Here is a 24409-nt window from a genome sequence, read left to right as displayed (position 1 = left end):
ATCCAGCTTTGTAATGTTCTCTTAATCAATACTGCCATCCTTCTTCTTTTATCCCTCCCACCCCCATTGTTACTGAACACAGTATCCAAGAATATACAGTGCCCAACCCAGCCATTTTTTGTGCCAAGTTTCTGCTAGTGGCACCAGACCATACTCTCACATGGTTCACTAACTAGCCTATGTAGCAGGCACTGCATGCTCATATTATACATAGCAAACCAAATTTAACTTTTAATGCACACCAGTAAAAACAAGCATGCTAGCCTAATCTGGCAAGAACAGTGTTGCAGCTAATAAAGCCACTGTCTCACAATACCAGAGCCCCAGGCTCAGTCCTGAGTTTGGATACAATTGGTGTAGAGTTTCCACATTCTCCATAAGTGGTAGAATCAGGTGGGAATTGATGAAAATATGGGGAGAATGAAAGCAGAATTAATGCAGGATGAGTGCAAATCAGTGGTTAATGGTTGGTGTGGGTTTAGTGGGCTAAAAGGCCCATGTCTACACTGCATCTCTCTACATCCCCATTTTATCTTCATTGTCCTATTATTTTGCCCTCTTATGCTTGTACACTTTGCCCTTTTCAAAAGTCTTTTCTCCCTGAATCACCTCCTCACCAAAACCCTTGCTTTTGGTTTCCACTTCAGCTTTCCATGGGTAGAGGCTCCCAAGCCTCTAGCAAGCTTAAACTCCACCAGAATTAATAAAGATGATCACAAAGGAAATATTAGAGCCAGCAAATGACTTTATGAAAAGAAAATCTTTTTGACCAGTTTATTGGTGTCCTTTGAAGAAATAGCATGCGCTGTGGATACTGGGACTCCACTGGATGAACAATACTTGGATTTACAGAAAGAGTATTGATAAAGTGTTGCATCAAAGATAATGCAGAAATAAAAGCTCATTGTGTAGGAAATAACATGACATGGATAGAAAATTGGTCACCTAACAAGAAAGTCAGCATAAATGGGTCTTTATCTGATTAGCAAGATATAGAGTGTGCCATGATGATCTGTGCTAGGACCTCAACTTACTAAACTTACATAAATAACTTGGATAAAGACATCCAAGGAATATAGATAGATTAAGAGACTGGGCAATTTTTGGGAAAACACGAAACAGTCCATTTTGGAAGAAGAATAAACCATTTTATTGAAATGCCAGGGACTGCAAATCTCAAAGGTGCAGAGGATTCTGAAAACGTTAGTGTTTTGCTGAAGACTAGCGTTAGACTTGCTGAAGGTTGATATACAGGTACAGAAAGTACACAGTTAAGAAAGCCAACAAAATAAATGTCTGTATCCAGCTCTCCTCACAACAATATAGGGTGCTTTAGTTTTATAGGCAATTAGCACGGAGTAACATACACAGTACTGATCTCCTTATCCAAGGAAGGATGCAAGTTTCTTTTAAGCAATTCTGAGTAGTTTCATCAAATGCCTGGAATGGGCAAGTTGTCTTTCGAGGAAAGTTTGAATAGGCTGGGCTAGTTTTCCTTGGAATTCCGATAAGTGAGGAGGTACTTGATTTAAACATATATAATCCTAAGCAATCTTAAATGAGATGGATATGAAGAGTATGTTTTCTCTTGTAGCAGAATAATGAGTTAGTGGAGCCACTGTTTCAACTTGGAGGAATAGGAGAGGCATAGCTCATAAGAAAGAGGACCTCAGAGGGTTTGGAGGTCTTTGGAACTCTTCTCCAAAGGTTGATGAAAGCCAATTCTTTGAACATTTTAGGGTAGAAGTACATACTGTGTATTCTGATAACATATTTAAGAAGTACCAAGGGTAGATGAGAATGCTGAGTTCATGGTATAATCAGATCAATCATAATCTTATTAAATAGTAAAGCAGCCTCAAAGAAACTGAGTGGTCCACTTCTGGTCCTAATTCATAAGCCCTGTAATTTTACACAGGGTTTGAATGTATTGGAATAAACAGGTTTATAGTCAACAACTTCAGAAACAGGTGAATTAAGACAAGGCAGCAAAGTTAAAGAGGTAAAAACAAGTAGTCTTAATAAGTGTGAAAATATAACATTTAAAGCCCATCTTAGAAAAGTGAGTGTCTTTTCATCACAGAGATTGAAATATCAATATTGCCGTCAGGGAGAACAAGACTGTGGAAATGAGCAAAGATAATATCCTTATGCCTCAGGACTCACTCATTCTATTTCTGGATAACTACACTCATTCTATTTCTGGTGTTCCCACAACCACATTAAGAACTCTTCATCTTGCTATTTCATACTCATTTATTTATATTTGCACTTGCAGTTTGTTGCTTATTGATCTTGTTTTTTAGTTACTGTTCTATAGATTTGCTAAGTATGCCCACAAGAAAAAAATTCTCAGGGTTGCATGTAGTGCCAAATACATACTCTGATAATAAATGTTACTCTGAACTTTTCAGCTGTAATCTTCCAGCACCACCACCCTGCAACATTTTAAGAATAAAGGCTCTAATGCCAAAACATCAACTGCCCATTTCCCTTCGTAGATCTGCCTGACCACTGAATTCGTCCAGCCCCCGTTTTGCCCCAGGTTTCCAGCATTTGCAGTTTAGTGTGTCCACATTTCATAGATCATCACTTAATGAAAAAATGGCATGAACATGCCAGTCCTCATCTTCAAACCAGGCTGATCAAGGAATTAATGGGAAGTAAAAAAGTAAACTTCTAGGTTCACTTTCGAAATGAATGAGACAAGTGCAGACTTAATGAAGTTTCAAATAAATCATTGAGAAGATCATGGATGAAGCCATAGAGAACTTGACTTCATTTAACTACAAGTCCACTTATCCAATGACCACTCCAACTAAATTGCACATCAGATGCAATCTCCCTGGCTCTCCACTCAGCTTTGAACCACCTGGACCACAGCAACACCTAGGTTAGGCTGCTATATATTTATTTCAGCTCAGCATTTAACACTTATCATCCCCTCAGAACTAACCAACAAACTTCAAAATCTGGACCTTTGTACTCCCTCTGCAACTGGATCCTTGACTTCCTCATTAGGAGACCACAGTCAGTGTAGATCAGAAATAACATCTCTTCCTCACTGATAACACTGGACAAATTTTTTCAAAAGTGTTGCTTCCTCAGAAAAGTTTTGGTTATAATACGCCATTTGAAGCTGAACACAAATATAATTTCAGACTATTAGTATCACATAGGAATTTGGAGAAACAGGAAATTAACTTTTATTGAATAAAATGTGTTTAATTACATAACGGTGCTAATGCTTTGCAATACAGGTAGTTTGACTAAGCTAAAATGGTTTGTTGATGATTTTCATTTGTACTCAGTGACTGAGGCTCCTTGCTTAAGTGTCCAACAATAATCAGCCAGCATTGATCGATTCCAGTTGCTCTGATATTGTTTCTCCATGACTGCAATGTCCTGGTGAAACCTATCACAATGCTCGTCACTGATAGCGCCAAGATTTGCAAGAAATAAATCTAAATAGGAATATAGAAAATGAACCTTTAGTGACATGTTGCACTTCATGGTTTGTATGCTTGAAGCATGTTGTCAACCAGCTGCATGTAGTTTGGTGCTCTGTAGTTGCCAATAATTTTTTCAACAACATCCTTGAATGCCTTCCATGTGATTTTCTCCAGTCCCACTAGAAGTTATTTGAATTGCCTGTCATTGATAACCTGTTTGATTTGTGGACCAGCAAAAATGCTTTCCTTAATCTTGGCATCAGTACTTTTGGGAAACATCTGTCTCAGATATTGAAATCCTTCACCATTCTCGCTCATCACATTCATAAATTTTTTCATGAGCCCCAGTTTTATATGAAGAGGAGGCAAAAATATCTTCAATGGGTCTACAAGCGGCTCATGTGCCAAACTTTCTGCCCTGGAACCAACTGCTCATGGAGTAGCCAATCCTTTTAATGTAATGAGATTCCTTACCATGGTTGCCCCACTCGCAAATGAAACAACAGTATTTGGTGTATCCAAGCTGCATTCCTAGCAGCAGCCTTTCTAAAACCTATCCTGCCATGCAGCAACCACCCTGCCCAGGCATGCCAGGACAAGATAGAAAACATTTCAGCTTACATTGTGGGCAGCATTTTAATTGACTTGAATTATGAATTGAAATAACAAATACCAGCAATTTTTTAAAAATTGTGCATGGTATGGAAATTTCATGGTGATTTTCATGATTTGCAGCCCAAAATACACAAGATAAACCCAAAAGTATTCAGGAAGCAAAATCTTTGTTGTCCAGTGTAATCAATACAGGCACACTTCAAGGATGCATGCTTAGCCCAATGCTCTACCCCTCTACCCTCATGACTTTGTGGCTAAGTAGAGGTCAAACACCATCTATAAACTGGATGATAATACAACTGTTATTGGCAGAATCTCAGACAATGAAGAGAAGATGTACAAGAGTGAGATATTTCAATCAGTTGAATTGTGTCACAAAACAGCATGTGATACCAACCAAATGATCATGAACTTCAGTGAGGGGAAGTCAGAAGAATATACACCAACCCTCATTGACAGGTCAGCAGTGGAAAAAGCAGTGAGAAGTTTGAAGTTCTGGGCTCCAAAGAATCTATCCTGGGCCTAATATATTGACGTAATCACGAAGGCAGCAGCTATACCTCATTAGGAGTTTGAGATTTGTTACATCACCAAAGACTCTAGCAAATATCTACAAATGCACTGTGCAGATATTCCGAGAGGTTGCATCACCGACTGGTATGGAGGCTCCAATGAACAGTCCACCATCTCTTTGTTAAGGACATCTTCCAAAAGACTGTGCCTCACTGGGGATCCCCACCATTCAGGACATGCCATCAAAGGTACAGGAGTATGAAGATACACATTCCAAATTTATTTACTTTTTTTTTAAAAATGTAACAGCTTCTTCCTCTCCATCATGAGATTTCTGAATGAGACATATCACCTCACTGTTTCGCTCTCTCTTTGCACTGTTTTATACAAATTTCTTATTGTAATTCATAGTAATTGTTTTACTTATTGCACTGTACTGCTGCCACAAAACAATAAATTCAATGACATGTCAGTGATAAACCCAATTCTGATTCTGCATTGCACTGAAGAGGCAAGTAGAATGAAGTTGCATTCAAATAACTATCAGGGAGTTCAAATATGTTTGAAAATTTATCTCAGATTTGTTTGGGACTGTGTCAAAAATAAAAAACAATCCAAGGAAACAAATTGCAAAACCAAACACAATGATGTTGCTGCTTTTAAAAATGCAAACACGAGGAAATCTGCAGATGCTGGAAATTCAAGCAACACATACAAAATGCTGGTGGAATCCAGCAGGCCAGGCAGCATCTATAGGAAGAAGTACAGTCGACGTTTCGGGCTGAGACCCTTCGTCAGGACTAACTGAAAGAAAGGATAGTAAGAGATTGGAAAGTGGGAGGGGGAGGGGAAAATCCAAAATGATAGGAGAAGACAGGAGGGGGAGAGGTGAAGCTAACAGCTGGAAAGGTGATTGGCAAAAGGGATACATACACAGCTGGAGAAGGGAAAGGATCATGGGACAGGAGGCCTAGGGAGAAAGAAAGGGGGAAGGGAGCACCAGAGGGAGATGGAGAACAGGCAAGGAGTGATCGTGAGAGGGGCAGAGAGAAAAAAAGAGGGGGGGGGGAGAGAAGAGAGATAGATAGATAGATAGATAGATAGATAGATAAATAAATAAATAAGGCATGGGGTAAAATGGGGAGGAGGGGCATTAACGGAAGCTAGAGAAATCAACATTGCTGCTTTGATTGATTTGCCAGAAAGTACTGTTTGAGCGTGTGATATCCTAGAACATCAGTGCACAAATTCTTTTGCAGGGAGGACAATCATAGTTACTTCTGAGAGCCAATCAGATTAAATATGCACAATGTTAACAATACATAACCAGATATTGATACTTCAACCACAATTGAATTTGCTAATGTTTACCAGACTAGTTTCTATCAGATCACTATTATACAACACCAATCCAACAATGACGAATATGGAGGAGATTGTGACTGGGGAATTTGTGTACTTAACAAGATAATCAGTGGAAATAAATTTTTAAAATCTAATTAATGCTGGAATTGTATGTGCCCTATGTAATTTTAAGCACAAGAAAGCGTGGTTTGGGGTTAAAAGGAAGTTAAAATTTGTAAATTTTCATTGTCATCCCAGCCCATCAAATTTTCAAACAGATTTTCACAAACAAAAGCATCAAAGAAACTTGTATTTGTGGGTCTTTCATTCAAAAGTATTTTGCTTATCTTGAGGGGCCATTGTTATACTTACCAAATCAATGGAAGGGAAAATCCAACACCACTGAGGATATCCAAAAGTGTATGGCTTACTTTTCCCAGTAGTTACAATGAATTAAATAATGTTTTGCTTCAACTCTATTCAATATATTCACAATTTAAACTTAAATGTATAAAAACCATACATAATTTGACATAAGCAACACACACAAAATGCTGGAGGACTCAGCAGGTCAGGCAGCATCTACAGAAATGAATAAATTGTAGACGTTTCAGGCCGAGACTCTTCTTCAGGACTGGAAAGGAAGTGGGAAGATGCCTATGGGGCAAAGAGATGAGTTAGCTAGAAGGTGATAGCTGTAGTCGGGTGGGTAGGAAAGATAAGGGCTGGAAAGGAAGGAATCTGATAGGAGAGAGAAGAGTGGACCATAGAAGAAAGGGAAGGAGGAAGGGACGCAGGGGAAGTGACAGGAAGGTGAGAGGAGGTAAGAGGCCAGAGTGGGGAAAAGAAGAGAGGATGCCATTAGGCTGGTGACTACCCAGACAGAATACAATGTGTTGCTAGACCAGACAAAATACAAGGAGTTGATCCTCTACCCTGACAGTGGCCTCATTTTGGTGCATAGGGAGGCATTGGGCCAACATATCGGAAGGGGAAAGAGAATTTGAATTAAAATGTTAGGCCACCAGGACGTTCCACTTTTTGGTTCCCCAATTTACAACGGGTCTCAGTAATGTAGAGAAAGCCTCATTTGGAGCACCAGACACAACAGATGACCCCAGCAAATTTGAAGGTGAACAACTGCCTCACTTGGAAGGACCATCTGAGGTCCTGAATGGAGATGAGGAAGGAGGTGAATGGGCAGGTGTAGCACTTTGGCCACTTGCAGTGATGTGCTGGAGGGAGATTAGTGGGGAGGGATGAATGGACAAGGAAATCATGGAAGGGAAGTAGAGGGGGAGGGAGGTAAAGATACGTTTGGTGGTAGGATCCCTTTGGAGGTGGCGGAAGTTGTGGAGCATGACACATTGGATGCGGAGGCTCAAGGGGTGGTAGGTAAGGACAAGAGGCAACATTGGCACATACCCAATAATATAACCAGTTCTCCAACCAGCCACCCACACAAGAAGCACTTTACAACAGCTAATTAACCTATGAGCCCCACATATTTGACGTGTGTGAGGAAAGCAGAGCCCAGGGAGAAAACCCATGTGGCCACGAGGGAGAATGTGCAACATCAATGTTGAGGCAAAGGGAAGATGAGGTGAGCATAGATGTTTGGGAAACAGAGGAGATATGGGTGAGAGCAGCAATGATGGAGGAAGGGAAACCCTATTCTTTTGAAGAAAGAGGTCATCTCTGATGTCCTGTAATGTAAAGTCGCTTGCTGGGAACAGATGTGGCAGAGATGAAGAAACTGAGAAAAGAGAGTAGCATTTTTACAGAAGACATGGGGTGTGAAGCAATACAGAAAAGATAACCATAGAAATCAGTAGGTTTATAAAAGTTGTCGATCAACAGTTTGCCATATTCATGAAGTAAAACAAACAATTCTTGAAATATAAAAAAAAAGAAAATCAGATGAGTATTGCTTGTGCCAATAATAATCACATTTGACACCTGTTGCTTTGTTTCTTTCATTTATGACCCAAGAGACAGACTTTTTGCCCATCAGATCTATGCAGACTCTCAGAGAATCTTATTCTTCCAATAATTTCCTTGCAAATCTATTCTCTTACACATACCCATTAATATAACCAGTTCTCCAACCAGCCACCCACACAAGAAGCACTTTACAACAGCTAATTAACCTATGAGCCCCACATATTTGACATGTGTGAGGAAAGCAGAGCCCCGGGAGAAAACCCATGTGGCCACGAGGGAGAATGTGCAAACTCTACATTAATAACACTGGAGTTAAGAGATAGCTGCAACAGAACACTACCCTTTCCTCTTTCCTTCTGTCATACTCAAATGAAGAATGAACTTTCAAAAGCCACAAGAAAAAAAATCCAAATCTACATTTGAAAAGACCATACTTTAATAATCAACCAATAGTGTCAAACATATAAAGGGAAATTTATTGTTTAATTGTTGAAATATTTGAGTTATTTCTGGTAAAAAGATATGGATTTGAGGAGCAAACATGGCTTATTCAAATTCAGGACAATCACATCAGAAGTTAACTGGGGTTGGATAGGTATAGGATAATGCATTATAGAACTTCTATATAAAGTTCTAGAGGGGGTATAATTAACCTCTAACTACCACAACCAACGTTCTTTGTGAAAAATACAACCCCAACAATTGGAATGTTTTCCATTTGAGGCCTATTGGTACTTTTCCACAATGATGGGCAGATGTCAAAGTTGTGCATAACAATATTGAACCAGCATGGTCCAAGTTATTTAAGTGGTCCAAGTTATTTAAGTGGTCCAAGTTATTTAAGTGGTCCAAGGCACAGCTATCTCAGGAGCACAGGCTCAAAGTCAGAAGTACATTGATTATCAAAGTACATATGCAACCCCGAAAATTATTTTCTTGCAGACATACTCAATTAATCCAATAACCTTAATAGAATTAATGAAAGACCACAATAACAGGGTAGACAACCAATGTACAGAAGACAACAAACTATGAAAACAGAAAGAGAATAGTAATAAACAAATTACAAGAACACAAGATGAAGAGTACTTGAAAGTGAGTCAATAGGTTGTGGGAACAGTTCAGTGATGGGGCAAGTGAAGTTATCCTCTCTGGTTCAGGAACCTGATAGTTGAGGGATAATAACTGTCCCTGAACCTGGTACTGAGAGTCCTGATGGCAGCAGCGAGAAGAGAGCATGACATGGATGGTGAGGGTCTCTGATGATGGATAATGCGTTCCTGTGACAACACTTCATGTACATTTGTAGATGTGCTCAATAGTGAGAAGAGCTTTATCTGTGATGGACTAGGCCATATCCACCACTTTTTGGTCAGGTGCACTACAGCAGATACATTGTCTCCTTTACTCTGTCAATAATTTTAATTTTTTTTGGTCTCACAGATAGAAATAAATGACCTGAAGATTGGCTTGTGCCTGTGGGGTCCTCAATAGGAAACTACCATGGAATATCTATGCAACATAATGAAATATTTTCAGCCTTGCCTTTTGCTCAAAGCAAGCCCCACCATCAAAGAGATTCTTGAAGCCTCTTCTTATTCATATTTAATTGCCCACACCTACTCATTACTAGATCCCATCCACTGGTTGCAAGATCACATAGTCCAGTGCAGTGCAACTTTTCAGTATACTTGAGCCTCATTAAGTTGGCATTTCATCATCTGTAGGTATTCCTGCAGCTGCTCCTGTCATGCCCCTCTGCACTCCACACTGATCCATGGCTGGACAGTAATGATAAGCGATATGCCAGCCATGGGGGGGTTATAGATTATAGTAATGAATATTCTTGATGCCGCAACTCATGGAACTCCAGTTCAAGGTGCTAGATCTGTCTTCTGTGCATCTTATTCAGCACAATGGTGTCTCTGCTGAGAAGTCATGAGACTTTGTCTTCACAAAGACTGTACTATGGTCACTTCTATTAGTGTTATCAGACAGATGCGCTGGCAATAAGAAGAATGGGGAGGATGCGGTAATATTTTTCACTGCATTCTGGCAACCATGTCTTTCAAAAGTTAATTAGTGCTTCCAAGCTACTCTTGGTGATGAACACTGATATCCCTAATCACAGCACATCTACTGGAAATGGAGGCGGACTCATCAGCTGAGATAATATCTAGTAATCAGAAGGAGGCTTCTACTTGATTTGGAGTCTGCAGGTCATCCTTGTTCTGCCTTAAATACCACAGTGCCAGTACCCAGGGATTATCACAGCACCTTGTCTGCAAGATATCATCTGCGGGATCCTATGAGCAACAACGTCAGCCTATTGCCTGACCAGTCTGTTTAACAGCTTTCCCAATTTAGACATTACTTGCTAGATGTTTAAGAGCTTTGCAAAGTCAAGCAAGCTGGAAGCAACTTTGCTGTACCCAAATTTAATCCCTAGATCTATAGCAGGTGGTCTATCAATAAAACTTTTCCCCCTTTTTTGTAAATGAAGTGGTAATTCAAGAGAGCCTTATTTGTCCATTTCAGAGTCATTATTAATCATAGTTTGACCTCAGGCGGAAGTTAAACTAGATAGGGATGGCAGATTTCTCCTACAGAAGATCAGTCAGATAGATTTTTCAACAATTTAATGGTTTTCATGATCATCATCAGTAAGATAAATTATTTTTCCAAAATCATCATAATTTTGAAACACAAATTCCACAGAAGCCATTTTGAGATTTGAACCCACGTGTCCAGATTGTTAAATCAAACCTCTCGATCAGTAGTCCAAGAATTTAACTCCCAGATCACTGCATACCTTGTTAGAATTACTAAGCTTAGACCAGAAAAGACATATCCACCTTTCACAACCTCCACCATCCAAAATTCTTTACAGCCAATGAAATTTATCTTGTGTTATCAATACCAGAATGTAGAAAATACCAAATCCAATGATTGTAAAATAAGATTACACATTAAATTTGATAAGATTATCTGCTTTAGCAAATGCCAATTCAAGGATAAATATTGATCACTGTATCAGGGTTCAGAAGAGCCAAGTTGTTTTACATTAATCTGGAAGGGCAAAGAAGAGGTTGGCTTAATACTCCTTAAATTCATACCAGCCATTCAATAAGTACAAGGCAGAAATCTGTCAAATACAGGGACTTGCTGGAATATAACTGATGTAAGACTTATGAAATACTTTAAAGATGTGTATTTCCAGGATATTCAAGCAGTGACATATATGAAAATACTTTCTAATCCACTCATTATGCACATTCATATCAAGGACAAGAACACATTCACTGAATACAAATGCTACTGTTACTAGTATATTACACAATATTGAAATAATAACATGAATTTTTTGATTATATTTCCCTATCTAAATGAAACTAATCAACAATCAGTGGGAAAAGTGCATTTCACTCCAATAACACTTGTCTGAATGAATAATCATGATACTTTTCCCTCTCAGAAATTAATGCAAAGTAGGGTTATATTTCCCGGAATTTATTGGATAAGGGTTTTGATTAAAACTTTGCACGATATTACAGAGAAATTAACAAACTAATTCACTGGCTAGGGAATTTGCAGCAGCAAAGTCGGGATGTATTTCTAGGGCCGAAGAAGAATATCAAGTACGAATCCAAGCCATTACTAATTTAAAATCTACAGCTCATTGAAATTTATTAAGTTCTATCGCTACATTAAATTTATGAAGGACTACGAAACAAAAGCCAGGTATATAGGCTATATAATCCTATTAAACAACACAATTAGCATTCTAGAGTTTGTAAGTCCCCATCAAACGCAGGCTACATTTAGGCTTTCATTAATATCGTTTCGCATTCTTGTTTTCATCCGTCTCGATCCAGAAAATGCATTGCTTGTTAAATGTTTGCAACAGTTGTCATGCAAACAGCGTCCGTTTATTTAAGCGCAGCAAGTCGAAAATGAGAATTGGTATTTGTGTGTATATAAAAGTGTAGATCATACAAATGAACTCAAAATCGCATGCTACAAGTTATACTGCAATATTACACTATATGTGAAATATATTCAAATTCCCACCAACTCACTGTCTGTGGTTGGTCTATCCAGTTAACTTCAAACCCATCAAACGCGTGGCTTTGGATGTTCTTGTTTAACTCCCTGATCAATATCGGCTCCACTTGCCGCAGAAAGCGAACCAGACGCGGAAAATCAACCGATGGCTCGACGTTCTGATCCAGGACGGGGAGCTCTCGGCCGTCGTTCAGCTCTGTCTGCGTACTGATCTCCGCGCTACGTCGTATCTGCACTGAGGCTTCGGCACGCCGAACCTCCACTGTTTGACAAACTGCGTCACAGAGCTCAGGAGCTTTTCTCCAGCGCGACTCCACTGACACGGCCTCTTGCACCTCATCGGTGAACATGGTCCGTTAAGTTATAAAACCAAATAGAATCTAAATCGATTTTAGTTTATTTCTTAACCGAAATGTTCAGAGCTAAGGACTCATCCGCCTCCCACACACACAAAAAAGAACCCTCTGTCACACAGAGCATGAGCTAATATTCGACGCGACCCAATCAGCGCGCCCTGTCGCCATGACGACCTGGTCCAATTGGTGCCCAATGCCTCCTGACGTCACCGTGGCCCTCGCGCCGCCACGGCCGCCGCCAAGACTGGCCAATGGAAGGCAACGCTGAAGGGTATGGAGGCGCAAGGGCGGCGCACTGCGCATGCGTGGTAGTTTGGAGCGCTGTGGTGTGTACGCGCGCGTGCGTGTGGAGCTATTGGGCTCGAGCGTTTTTTTACTGTGGTAGAGGCGCGAGACCCACTGAGCCTTCGAGGGGGGAAAAGAGACCGAACCAAGGGAAGATTAAAAAAAAAGCGCGAGTCAGAGCTTTTCATCTTTTTTTTCCTCCTTTTTTATTTCCCCCTCTTTCCTTCTTCCAAGATGTCGGTCCCAGCGACAAAGATGAGTAAAAAAGAGGTGAACTCGAACCATGATGGAGCAGACGAGACCTCAGGTAATTTCGAGACACGGGAATTTTTTTTTGCTAAATGTGTGTATTGTGTATAAAGCTACGTAAGTTGTGTTTGGAACCTTCTGTGAGTTGAGTGAAGGCCTGTTTGAGTATGTATAATATTAATGTGTGTGTGTGTATATATGCGCGGAATGGCGGTCCCACGCTCCCCCTCTCGGTCAGGCTGGAGAGGAGCTGAAAGACAGCGCGGGAGGGTAACTCATTCACTCCGGCGCCATGTTTATGAACTCGCGTACAGAGGGAGAAAAAAAGACAGAATCTCTCCTCCTCCTCCCTCATTGTGTAAGGCGGCCGCCATGATACCAGGAAAGAGAAACGGAGCCGCCGCGGCCTGCTCATCGGCCGGAGGTGAGTTGCTCCATTTCTCCACACGCACTCCCGCCTCCACGCGAATGCAAGAGCGGGCAAGGGCAATGTGCTGCGAGCGATGTTCCGACTGCTGCTTCCCGCTAGTATCTGCATTACTTGGGGTGGGTTGGAGACTGGCGACTGGGGAACAGAGGCCTGACCACGCGGCCTGGTGTTAAAGGGATTAGCTTTTTCTTGCTCGCTGAGAGTAAGGTGATTTGAACCGCGAGCGCCGGAAATGGAAAGCCACAATACTACTCAAACCATAACTCCACACATGGGGTATTTGTGGAGAATAATTTTATTGAGCTCCGCTCTGGTTTTAAGACTTGAGTATTTTCCTTTTAAAATTGGTGGTTGTGTAGTTCTGAGACGTATTCTCGGAAATAAAATCCGCCTAAAAGTCAAGTTTATTTCCAGAGTTTTATTTCAACCATTATGTAAAGGGGAAATTGGATACATAAATCAAAATCGTAAAAATCGTGCGGTAACACAAATGAACCTATCGTAAATAATATGCATGTTTCGGCGGTTTTTTGGTTACAATTCATTTATTTTGTTCTGTAGAGCCATCGAAGTAGTGACTTCCTTTGGGTAGGAACCACGCGGCCTGTAATTTAGCAGGGGTTCATTCAACACAAAGGGAAGCGGCACTGAAACGTGGGTCGTTGGCGAATTGTTGACGTTTCTTGGTTTAGATTCGTTATAGCTGAGGTTCGATTGGGGTGGAGGGAGGAGTTTTGGAGCAATGTGAATCGGGCATCTATTTGTGAATGCCATGTTCTATCGCTAATTTTTCTGGTTCTAGTTGAGAAATGAGATAAATAGAGAGAACTCGTTGAGTATATTGAGGGTCGTGTAGAGACATTTAACTAAATTTCTGGTTTTCTATTAAATTCTGGAATGTTTTCTACGAAGTCTATTAAGTGAGTGTTTGGTCCTTTGAAGCTTGCCCATTGCTTTCCAATATTTAATGTAATTCTTTTTAAACATAAGTTCATGACCTTTGATGCATAATGAAGTTTACTGCTTCTTTCAGCACAAGATTGAGTGTGGCATTGACTTGTTTTTGAAAGGCAGCATGCTTTAAGATGACATTTTTAAGAGAAGTTTTCATGTGGCTGCATCATTTAGAATTATCAAGCAGTAAGATTTTTAAAATACTTGCTAATGTTGTGATTTTCAAACTTTATTTAAATCATTTTAAAATATGAAACTTTGCTTGCAGAAAAAGAGCAACAGGAAGCCATTGAACACATTGATGAAGTACAAAATGAAATAGACAGGTAAGGTTAAATAAATTCTCTAATTTTGTATTTTAGCTCCATAGAGCAAATGTCTGGTTTAGCCTTAGACAGCATCATTCTTTGAAAATATTTCCTCTGCTAAATTTCATTCTGATGATGAGACTTTGTAAAATTGCTTTCAAGTCTATCAAATTATTAAAAATCCCTTAGTTAATTTTTTTGCTAATTTTTGAAGAATTGCTGTACATATTGATTATAAATTGCTGCTATTGTAGATGTACTTATTAGAGGTATAATTTTTAGTTTTATCAAGGATATTCTGAGTTTTTCAATGCTGACGCTATTTGCAGAAGGTCGGCTTCATGTTTGGGTTCCCTCTGAATACTTCATTTCTGATCCAAAAATTCAAAATTGTGCCTTGATCTTTTAGTTTATTGGGAGATATTTGCTTGGCTTGTTTAAAAACATGTTTTCTTCTTATTATAAAAATTGCCCTCTTAAAATTCATTGAAGTTGCCCATTACAGTTGACTCGCTGTAGTCCCCTACTAGCCCTGATTAAAGTTTGTTTGGACCTGCGTTGTAGTTGTGAATTAATTATTACTTTGTGTGGCTGCAGCTACACATAAACCCCATCACAGTGTAACCAAATGCTTCTAGAGTTTGTTTGGCTTTTTATTTGAGATTTTTTAATGCATCTCACAATTACTTGCTGTTTTGGATAATTGGTACATTACTATTTAAAATGTGCAAAAAATCCAATAAGAAGAAACTTGGCGATATTCAATTTAAGTAGGCAATCAGGCTTGTGGATTATTAGTTAGCACTCATTTGAAAGGTTACAAGGGGGGAGTGGTGAAATAGTAGTGGTGTAAGTGGGAGGAGAGTTAGAAAGCTTGTATTTCAGTGAATAATTTGCTGTCTTGGAAGAAGTCAGTATAACTTGATGTTGACTTTTGATTTTGGCAACTAATAGTTCATCTGGCTTCACCTTTTTTTGGAGGGACCTTTAGCAGTGCATGCTGGATTGTGAACAGGAAGTGTGGTAAATTGTGTATCTTGGACTCCTTGTTTTTTTACTTTTTTGCCTCAAGTGTAATATTCAGTAGGCTACTAATAATTCTTGTGACTATTTTTAATAAACCTATTTTTGCTTAGACTGAATGAACAGGCAAGTGAGGAAATTTTGAAAGTAGAGCAAAAATACAACAAGCTACGCCAGCCATATTTCCAGAAGCGGTCAGAACTCATTGCCAAAATCCCCAATTTTTGGGTGACCACGTTTGTCAACCATCCACAAGGTAAGCAGTAAAATGAAGTGAGTTTCAGTGGTCAGAACTCTGGAAAGTCATTAAATAGGCCTTTATTTGAAGAATGGGTTGTCTTGTGAAAATGAAATTTTCATGTTTTGCTGAAAAGTACTGAGTTCAACTGAGCAGTATAGTCTCTGTAGCTGTCTAATTACTGTAATACTTTAATATGTTGATAAACTGAACTTTATAGCATTTGTAATTATTATTACTTGCCAAGAGGTGGCTCTCCTTAATGGTGACCCCTGGAGGGAGCCATTGTTTATTGCACATTGTAATTAAAATGGTGTGGCTTTCTGCACTTACAATTTGAAGCACTGAGTGAGTGGTATTTGTGTAGGGCAAGAGCTTCAGTGGATTATGCTGCTTCTGTGGTCAAAAATTGTTTGTTTCCCAAGCTAGGTTATAGCTTTTTTTTTGTGTGGCCTTTGGCACAAAACCATATAAGTGGTTATAACTTGATGCCAACTCTGCAAGTTTGTTGTACAGTACTGTTCTTTACAACTGGGTTAAATGTGGTAGTAATTACAAAGACACGTTAAGTTCACTTCTGCTTTAAATCTAAACTTAATTCCAATTTTAACATTTAGGCAGATTTAGAGTAGATCTATCCATCACCTATTCAATCTTTACCCACTTAAATATTCCTGTGGCGGGTATTGCATAAAACTGATTGTTTTCTCATTATTGATATTGCGTGGTGCAATCCCATAAAGAAAATACCTTCATGGACAGGTTTCTGAAAATTTTTACAATTTCTGGGGTAAAATTTGGTAGCGGCTTGAGCTATGTGTAAATCAGGATGTATAGCAAAGTGGGGGGTTTCCACAGTTGAACTTTTTATCTTCAATCTTGCCCCATTGCATCCCTGAAGGGGAGGATCTTTGGAAATCAAATTTCCTTTCCAATTCACAAAGCCCTTTTGTGGAGGGGGGCAAAATTGAGGCCCAATTTAGCATTTTTGGCAAAGTGGGCAGTTTAATTTTGTTTTTAATGTAACACGTTATCGTTCTAGATTGTTAATACATAATTATGTGTAATAGTTATTGCTTGATAACAGTATTTGAAATTGTATGAATAAATGTACTTGCCTTTCACTAATGTCCATTTGTACTGTGGGGAATGCTTGTAACTGAGTAGAAGAAGGTTCTGTGAAAACCAAGAGATGTATTTGGAAAATGTTGATGGTGGAACTTTGACTTGCTGAGGAATTTTGACAATTACAAATTATTTTGTCCATGAATGCGTATTAATGTTTCCTTTTTTATTTTGTACTCTGAATTCAGCATCTTACGTATACTGCTATTTTCTCATAAGTGAGCCACTTCACATTGAACTCAAAACCTATGATAGTGTTTTTTATACATTTATTGGTAAGTATTAATACATTCCATGACCTAGTTAAACTTAAAATTTGCTATTTGTTTCCAGTATCTGCACTTCTGGGAGAAGAGGATGAAGAGGCACTGCATTATCTGACAAGAGTGGAAGTGACAGAATTCGAAGATATCAAATCAGGTTATAGAATAGATTTTGTAAGTATATCCATCTATTGTAAGATAATTTGTAGTTTATAATCATAACTTCCATGAATCTTTACTATAATGTGTGAAACGGCAGCACACAGTTTAAACAAGCAAGCTATGTGGATATCGTGTTTTTACCTACCAGTTGTAATTGTTATGCTCTGTTTTGTAGTAAGATGCTGTACTTATTGCATTTAACCTATCTAGCAGCCAACAAATATTTCTGAAACTTGTAATAAAGTTAAATCCATATTTGATTTGTAGCTAGGAATAAATTAATACCTAGAGTTTGGATGATACAAAGAGATCCCAGAGATATGGATATCCTGTTTTAATATATATGGTGGCCAATCTGTTGCTCTGAATCACAAACTCTAAAGGGGGGGGGGGGAGTGGTTGATGGTGCATTGTTGTGATAGCAGACAAGTTCAGTTTAATTATGTGCTCTGAAAAGTTGGATGATTGACTTGGGTGAGGTTTGCGGTATATAGCCTATTGTAAGTTCAAAACTGGAAGAAGATTTAAAAGTGCTTGGTATAATTATGATATCTGTGCAAGTTCAAGCAGATTTGATTTTTCTGTGTTACTGTGACATTTTCTCAGAAAAACCCATTTGCATTTGCAGCTAACATTTGGTGAAATTGCACCGTTTCAATAAAGCTGATGCAAATATTCAGAATTTTTGTGTAGATTTTCTTTAAAGTAATCTTGACTCATCTTGTGGGTAGTTGCTATCATTTTGTGCAGGGTGATTTTTGTTTTACTCTTGCCCAAGTTTTCTTTTGGTTCAAAATTTTCCTTGTATTAACATTGGAAGAAATCTAATGGATGGTCTTTGTTTTCAGTATTTTGATGAGAACCCATACTTTGATAATAAAGTTCTGTCCAAAGAGTTTCATCTGAATGAAAATGGAGATCCATCTTCAAAATCAACAGAAATCAAATGGAAACCAGGAAAGGTAAGGCTGATCATTAGATATAGTCTAACTGTATACGATGCCAAAAAAGTGAGAAAACTTGCAGAAAGGGAAGTGGTGCTCCTGTATTATCATAGATACTTTAGTAATTTCATAGATCAATATTTTCATATTATTGGCTTTGAAAGTATCCAGATTTTTATTAATTACTAGATGATGTCAAAGTTCTTTTTTTTAAAAAAAGCGGGGGGGGGGGGAATATGGAACACTTGTTCCATGTACCATCTACAACTAAAGGGGAAGACTGTTTGGATGAGGACAATTGATTATTTAATAAAATTATGAAAAATAAAGTACTATGGAGCCAGCGTGTAAAGTTTTCAGAAATTGGCCACCATCTAAGGCAAATATCAGGGTTAAAAAATGTATCCCATTTCTATACTACCCAAGACTACAGGAATTGTGACTTGTCATTTTCATGGTTGAAGGTCCAGTCCAATAACTTAATTTATTGAGATGCAGCATAGTATAGGCTCTTTTGGCCCTTGGATTCCTACTGTTGGCAGCTTAAAATTAAATTAGTAATTGCTTCATTCTATAATTTTATGTTGCTAAGATGTATCCTAAATAGAGTGCTTATAAGATTTTTTTCTGTTCTGTTTACTAACCGGTTATTTTAAATTCTCTAGCATTGTGTTGCTAGAGAGGTACAAAATTGTCTTCAAGATTGTTAAATTTAGCTTTACCTCTTTATTCTGTTCTATAGCATTGATTTTAAATATGTAGCAGTCCTTTCCCCTTCCAGGTAATAGGTCATGGCAAAAGTTTAAAAGCAGATTTTGTAATATGATAGTGGTATTATTCATGTTGAAACCCTTTGGTTTTCTCTATACCTTTGTCATTGTGCTGAATTAAATTTATCCTTGATTTTTCACTTGAAAATAATGAGATAACTGGGGTACTTTGTATCGCCGATATATTTAAATTTCCCTTGCTGACCTTAACACAATTGATTGTCTATCATATGTTCATGTTATCTTTAAGGACCTGACAAAGCGCTCCAGCCAGTCACAAACCAAAGTGGGCAGGAAGCGGCAACATGAAGAGCCAGAAAGCTTTTTCACCTGGTTTACTGATCACTCAGATGCTGGTGCAGATGAACTTGGAGAGGTTATCAAGGATGACATCTGGCCGAACCCCTTGCAGTACTATTTAGTGAGTGCATTTTATTTTTTGTCAGTTTGTATATATTTTGATTGCTTTATCGGCAGTTGTCTTGTCGGAAGTTCAGTTCTAGTTTTTGATCAAAAGTGACCCAAAATAGTCTGGTTTTGACTGGGTTAATTTTAAATTTATTTTCTATCTAGAAATATAGGATGGTGTTATGTTAATTTTTCTGAAGCTAACTGTTGTTTCATTCACTGGGTGCCGTCATCTGTAATTCTGGCATTTTCTGTATCATCTAAATGCGCTGAAAGCTGTTTGAGTTAGTTGAAGATCTAGATTTTCAACTAGGCCAGACTAAGAATATCCTTTAGCAGCAAGGGATAGTGGTGTATGGGTGTTTTTCCTGAATTGTTGCCACAGTTGATGGTAGTTTCATATTCTAGATAAAACTTAAATTCTCCAGGTTATTTTGTGTTTGCTGAATTTACTGCTTAAATATCCCATATCAGTAGTAAGCTGGTATTTGAATATTCATTGTTTTTCAGTATATACACAATGAAATCTAAGTTTGCTGCAGCTGCTTTGCTTTATTTCACTTTGTAGCTTCATGTCATCCTGTGTTGCTCTATTATTGAGAATGATGATGTGTTCCCAGGTTCCAGATATGGAAGATGAAGAAGGGGATGGTGAAGAAGAAGATGAAGATGAGGAAGAGGAGGAGGGTTTGGAGGACATTGATGAGGAGGGTGATGAAGATGAAGAAGAAGATGAGGAGGAAGAGGAAGAAGGGGAAGAAGCAGAGGTTAGAGCGGTTGCTTCTGTTTGAAATGTACAGTCTATAATTTTTATGCTGCAGGCTAGTTTGAGCAGTGAATACAAAATTCAGATTTTGACTGCCAGTTAAACCATTATGATTACTTAGACTTGCATGTCTTGTAGGAATTTTACGTAAGGCATGGTCAATTTTCTAAATGAAAGTATTAAATATCTACAGACTTGCATGCTTCTAACAGTAAATTTCCTGTAGTTTTCAATTATCAATTGTTCTTGGAAAATAATTTCAGACATTGTCACTAATCTTTGTCCCTTTTCTTTTCAGGAGGAGGAAGGAGAAGATGACTGATTTGTTTGCTGTTGACATTCACCTCCTCCCCCTACTTTTTTTTTCTTTAGTCCCTGGGAGCAAGTTGCTGTCTTTTTGTGCTCAGTTTCCTTGTTCTCCTGAGGTCCTTAAACCATATACACAATTGGGATGAGTTACATGCGCAAACAACAGTGGCAATCTCTTTCTGCCATTTTCCATGAACTGATGAATTGTCCTCCAACCAGATGATCAGCACACAGACCTCCATAGTAATGTGCTTTGTATTTTTTTTTTACTTTTTATTTTTAACCCCACCACTGACAAATTCCCTCTGTTGGAAGCCCAGAACTTCTCTCTACCTTTTGTGCTGTGACCATAGATGATTTTGAATAGGCTTTTTTCTTACCAGTTCTGGCCCAGAGATTACACTGTGTTTCCATGTGATGTGGACAAATGGCAGTTACCATCGTCCTTGTTTCCTTCTCTCTTGTAACAAATTGGGGTGTGATTGAGGCGCCTGGGGTAGATGCAGATGGTTGGGTTCTAAAGGGTGGGTTTGTTGGGTATTTTGAGGACATGGCTGTACTTAGCACGTTGATGCATTGTATATTTTTACAACATCCCGTGCAACCAAAGCCAACACTTTTAAATATTAATCGATTTGAGCCCCACAGCAGATGGTGACAACCTGTAGAATCTTATTGGAATCTACATTCTCTAATGTAATTTTTTGTTTCACTGGAAAGGAAAATTGCTCAGTTTTAAACGTTAAAAGTGTACAAGTTGCTTTGTTACAATAAAACTAAATGTGTACACAAAAAGTGTGTGGTGAGTTTACTTTTCACCTGGAATGTTTTGAGGGCTTGTTTTCGGTCATCTTAAATAGTTATTTTAAATGTTTTGAGGAAATTCTATAGATCTGAAGTAGTATCTAATGAATACCATAAAAATTGCTTGTTTCAAAAGTGGTGGTTCTAAATTAATTTTTGCATTGTTTATTCTCTACTTTGTTATAATCAGCCAAGTAATGAAAGTCTTAGTCTAAATGAGCAAAGTTGAAAACAAGTTTTGGGCCCAGTGCTATTTTTTTTTTGGTGTTAATTGCAATTTGATATTGATCTAAATTGCAATTTGTTTTAATGCAATGTAGGCACAAAAAGGGTAATTAATGTATTCGGGCCTACTATTGTATACTTATAGTGTTTCTAGCCTGGTTTATGTTCAAAATGTGTAAACATCCCATATGTTTGTATTTAGATAACTTTTCTGTATTTAATAGACAAGATTGTAACTAAAACAAATCAGTTTACAACTTGGCATTTCCTTCGAACAGTTGGGTCCAATGCTACATTGCAAGTTTGATTACCACATTTTGCATTGGACAGTTAGCTAATAAATGGTCTTTCTCTTCCAAGGTTTTTCTTTTGTCTTGTAGTTAAATTTGTAAGTTGTATGTTGTCTTGCCAATAGTTATGCATCTGACAGTTTTCTTGATCTAGAATCTGCCATGGGTACTATGCCAACTGTGCAATTAGCTCCAGTTTATAGATTATTGTATATAATTATTTGAACCTCAATTGGGCTTGATTTTTTGAATTCAAATTGATTGTACGCTGGATTTGATGCACTCTTAAATTGTTTTATTTCTGGTGATAAGTGCTAATATTCAATTATGATTTTTCTTTTTGATTAGTTGTCCTTTAGTGTTACAACACTGGGAGCTCAGTTATTAAAAGTTAGGATACAAGTACCTCAAGTTACTTGTTATTCCTGTTGCTTATTCCATTGTCCTGGTCAAATTTGCTTTGTATTGAATTATAACCTATTGTGCAGTGAAAAGGTTGACCTCTGATTACAGCTGTTCTGTGTTTTATAAACTTGTCCCAATTCCATAATTCCTGATTTATGCAGTTTTGTTATTAAATTGCATTTTTCATTGTGGCCAAAGTATTGTTTCATTAATCCTATCCCACCTATTGGATTTCTTTTCTCAATAGGAATTTTTCAGTCTCTTCAGTTAATTTTTGAGGAAAATAGTATCACTTGCATTACCAGCTAGAAAATAGGCCATTATATAATGCTACAGCACACATGCTGCCTTGTTCTGAATCTAGCCAGAATGGTGCCCTAAATTGGCTTTGTATATTTATTCTGCAAATTACATATCCTTAGTCATTGGTACTGCAACAAACTTCATAACATCTGTTCAGTAATCCACTAGACTACAATATAACCAGAGCAGCTAATGATAGTTTCATGGGTGCAGATCAGATTTCTGCTGGTGTTTTGTATGTCTTAATAAGTATTATACATTGGCATGTTTTTCCACCAAGGATATCCATATTCCCAAGAGTCCTTCTGTTGAAGTCTTGCTACTCCACTGGTGATGGATAATTGTGGTTACCAATCACACCATTTGGTTTCATTTGGAAAATTAAAGGAATGAATAATAATTCTACCACCAGCAATGTAAGCATAAGGTATATGGTTCCTTGCGCTGAAAAGTTGATGGTCCTGAGGGCTTTTAATAATAGATGGTATACAATCTACTGATAACTAGAGCTGTCTAGATTTTTCAGAAATTTTGTTTACATTATCTGTCCGAGCATTGGACATGGCTGCACCATCTTTTTGCTTAAATGTTCTGGAGAGGAAGGTGTTTAAACAATATTTTGGAATGTTCCTCTGGTTTATAGACACCCATGTACTGGGGTTTGTTTCATGTGGCAATCTGAGGTGTCGTGACTTCATCTTTAAAGCTTGTTTTTTTAAAACAAATGATTCTCATCTGTCATGTTATCAATAAACTTTGTATACATGTTTTGCCACAGTGCTGTACATTGTCTTTACTAAATGTATAATATCACATGGATTATTCATCAGCTTTGTTGGCGTTGCTGTTGATAATATAATTAGTTTAATATTTCGAGTGGTTTAGACTGGAATGATTTGCTGTTTTGTGAAGTAGTCTGATGTCTGGTTACTTTGGAATTGGCCTACATATAGGCCCTTGCTGTTAAAACAAGGAATCTCTCCACATTCATGAAGGAAATAAACCCAAGTAATATGATATAATGATCTAGCATGCCTTGAAACTGGTGTGCATTGGTCTTGGATGTAAAGTACAATCTTGTACCGCCATATTTTGAAACCTGTAGACTACCCTAGTTTAAGATGCAAGAATAAAGGTAAAATGTAGAATCGCTTAAGAAATTTACAGCATAGTGCCAACAAGCAATGTTCTTCTTGTTAACTTTGTTTAGGTTTCAATTTCAAACATTAAATATCCCATGTTCCAAGTAAGGCAATTCCTATATTACTGATCTGATTGCTACAATTAGGAACCTTGAAGGCATGCCTAGAATAGTGTAGAAATCTACTATACTTGATGGAACAAAGGCTCACCAAAATCGATCTATGGCTGTCTTTACCGAGCTTCTAATGTGGGGCTATACCATACCATTTGAAATTTATCTAACTATCTAGTGATCAATATTGATTCAAAAACAGTAAGTTGAACACTACCATACCAAATAAAGGGTAATACTAGAAAGTCTTGAGGATTTTGATGTACCTTCAAATTACTGTAGGTCACAAGCAGAATCAAGTCTATGGCAGGTAATAAGCCATTAATAAATATGCAGAAAGTTCAAATCAGCAATGTTATTTGCCTATCATTAATTTTTAGGCATTTCAGTCAGGTTACAGTAAGTGAAAATTTGACAAACTTGGAGATATTTTAAACCTAAAACAAAGGCATCTTCGACTTCATAAGTTTTTTAATCTCCATCATTGGCAGTGGTAGGATAACTGTTAATACTCTTAAACGTGTAATAGACGTCTTTTTAAAATGTTGAGATTTGATGACCTATTCCCATAAGCTATGGACTAGACTCGCTTTCAAGGACTCTT

The 24409-nt window shown here is 38.0% G+C and overlaps 2 protein-coding genes across 3 annotated transcripts in view; one reads left to right on the top strand and one right to left on the bottom strand.

Moving 5' to 3' along the window:
* Positions 1–12457, bottom strand: part of dync2i2 (dynein 2 intermediate chain 2) — a 36584-nt gene extending 24127 nt beyond the window's left edge. The window contains exon 1 of the mRNA XM_073052384.1: positions 11948–12457. Coding sequence (XP_072908485.1) covers positions 11948–12283 — 336 coding nt within the window. The 5' untranslated portion in view covers positions 12284–12457. The remainder of the gene's footprint in view (positions 1–11947) is intronic.
* Positions 12458–12609: 152 nt separating this feature from the next.
* Positions 12610–23325, top strand: LOC140731096 (protein SET-like). Of its 2 annotated transcripts, none has more exons than XM_073052377.1 (8): positions 12610–12881; positions 14476–14533; positions 15652–15794; positions 17235–17338; positions 18175–18288; positions 19291–19461; positions 20069–20215; positions 20513–21318. In XM_073052377.1, the coding sequence occupies exons 1-8, from the start codon at positions 12809–12811 to the stop codon at positions 20534–20536; spliced, it is 834 nt and encodes a 277-aa protein (XP_072908478.1). In that variant the 5' UTR covers positions 12610–12808; the 3' UTR covers positions 20537–21318. The 2 variants fall into 2 exon arrangements, with proteins under 2 accessions (XP_072908478.1, XP_072908477.1); XM_073052376.1 differs by lacking the exon at positions 12610–12881 and adding an exon at positions 13157–13247 and having other exon boundaries at positions 20513–23325.
* The last annotated feature ends 1084 nt before the right edge of the window (positions 23326–24409 follow it).

The sequence above is a fragment of the Hemitrygon akajei genome, chromosome 7 (assembly GCF_048418815.1).
Source record: "Hemitrygon akajei chromosome 7, sHemAka1.3, whole genome shotgun sequence".
Lineage (NCBI taxonomy): Eukaryota > Metazoa > Chordata > Chondrichthyes > Myliobatiformes > Dasyatidae > Hemitrygon > Hemitrygon akajei.
Note: the sequence above shows the minus strand (reverse complement) of the source record. Positions and strands in the feature narration are given on the sequence as shown.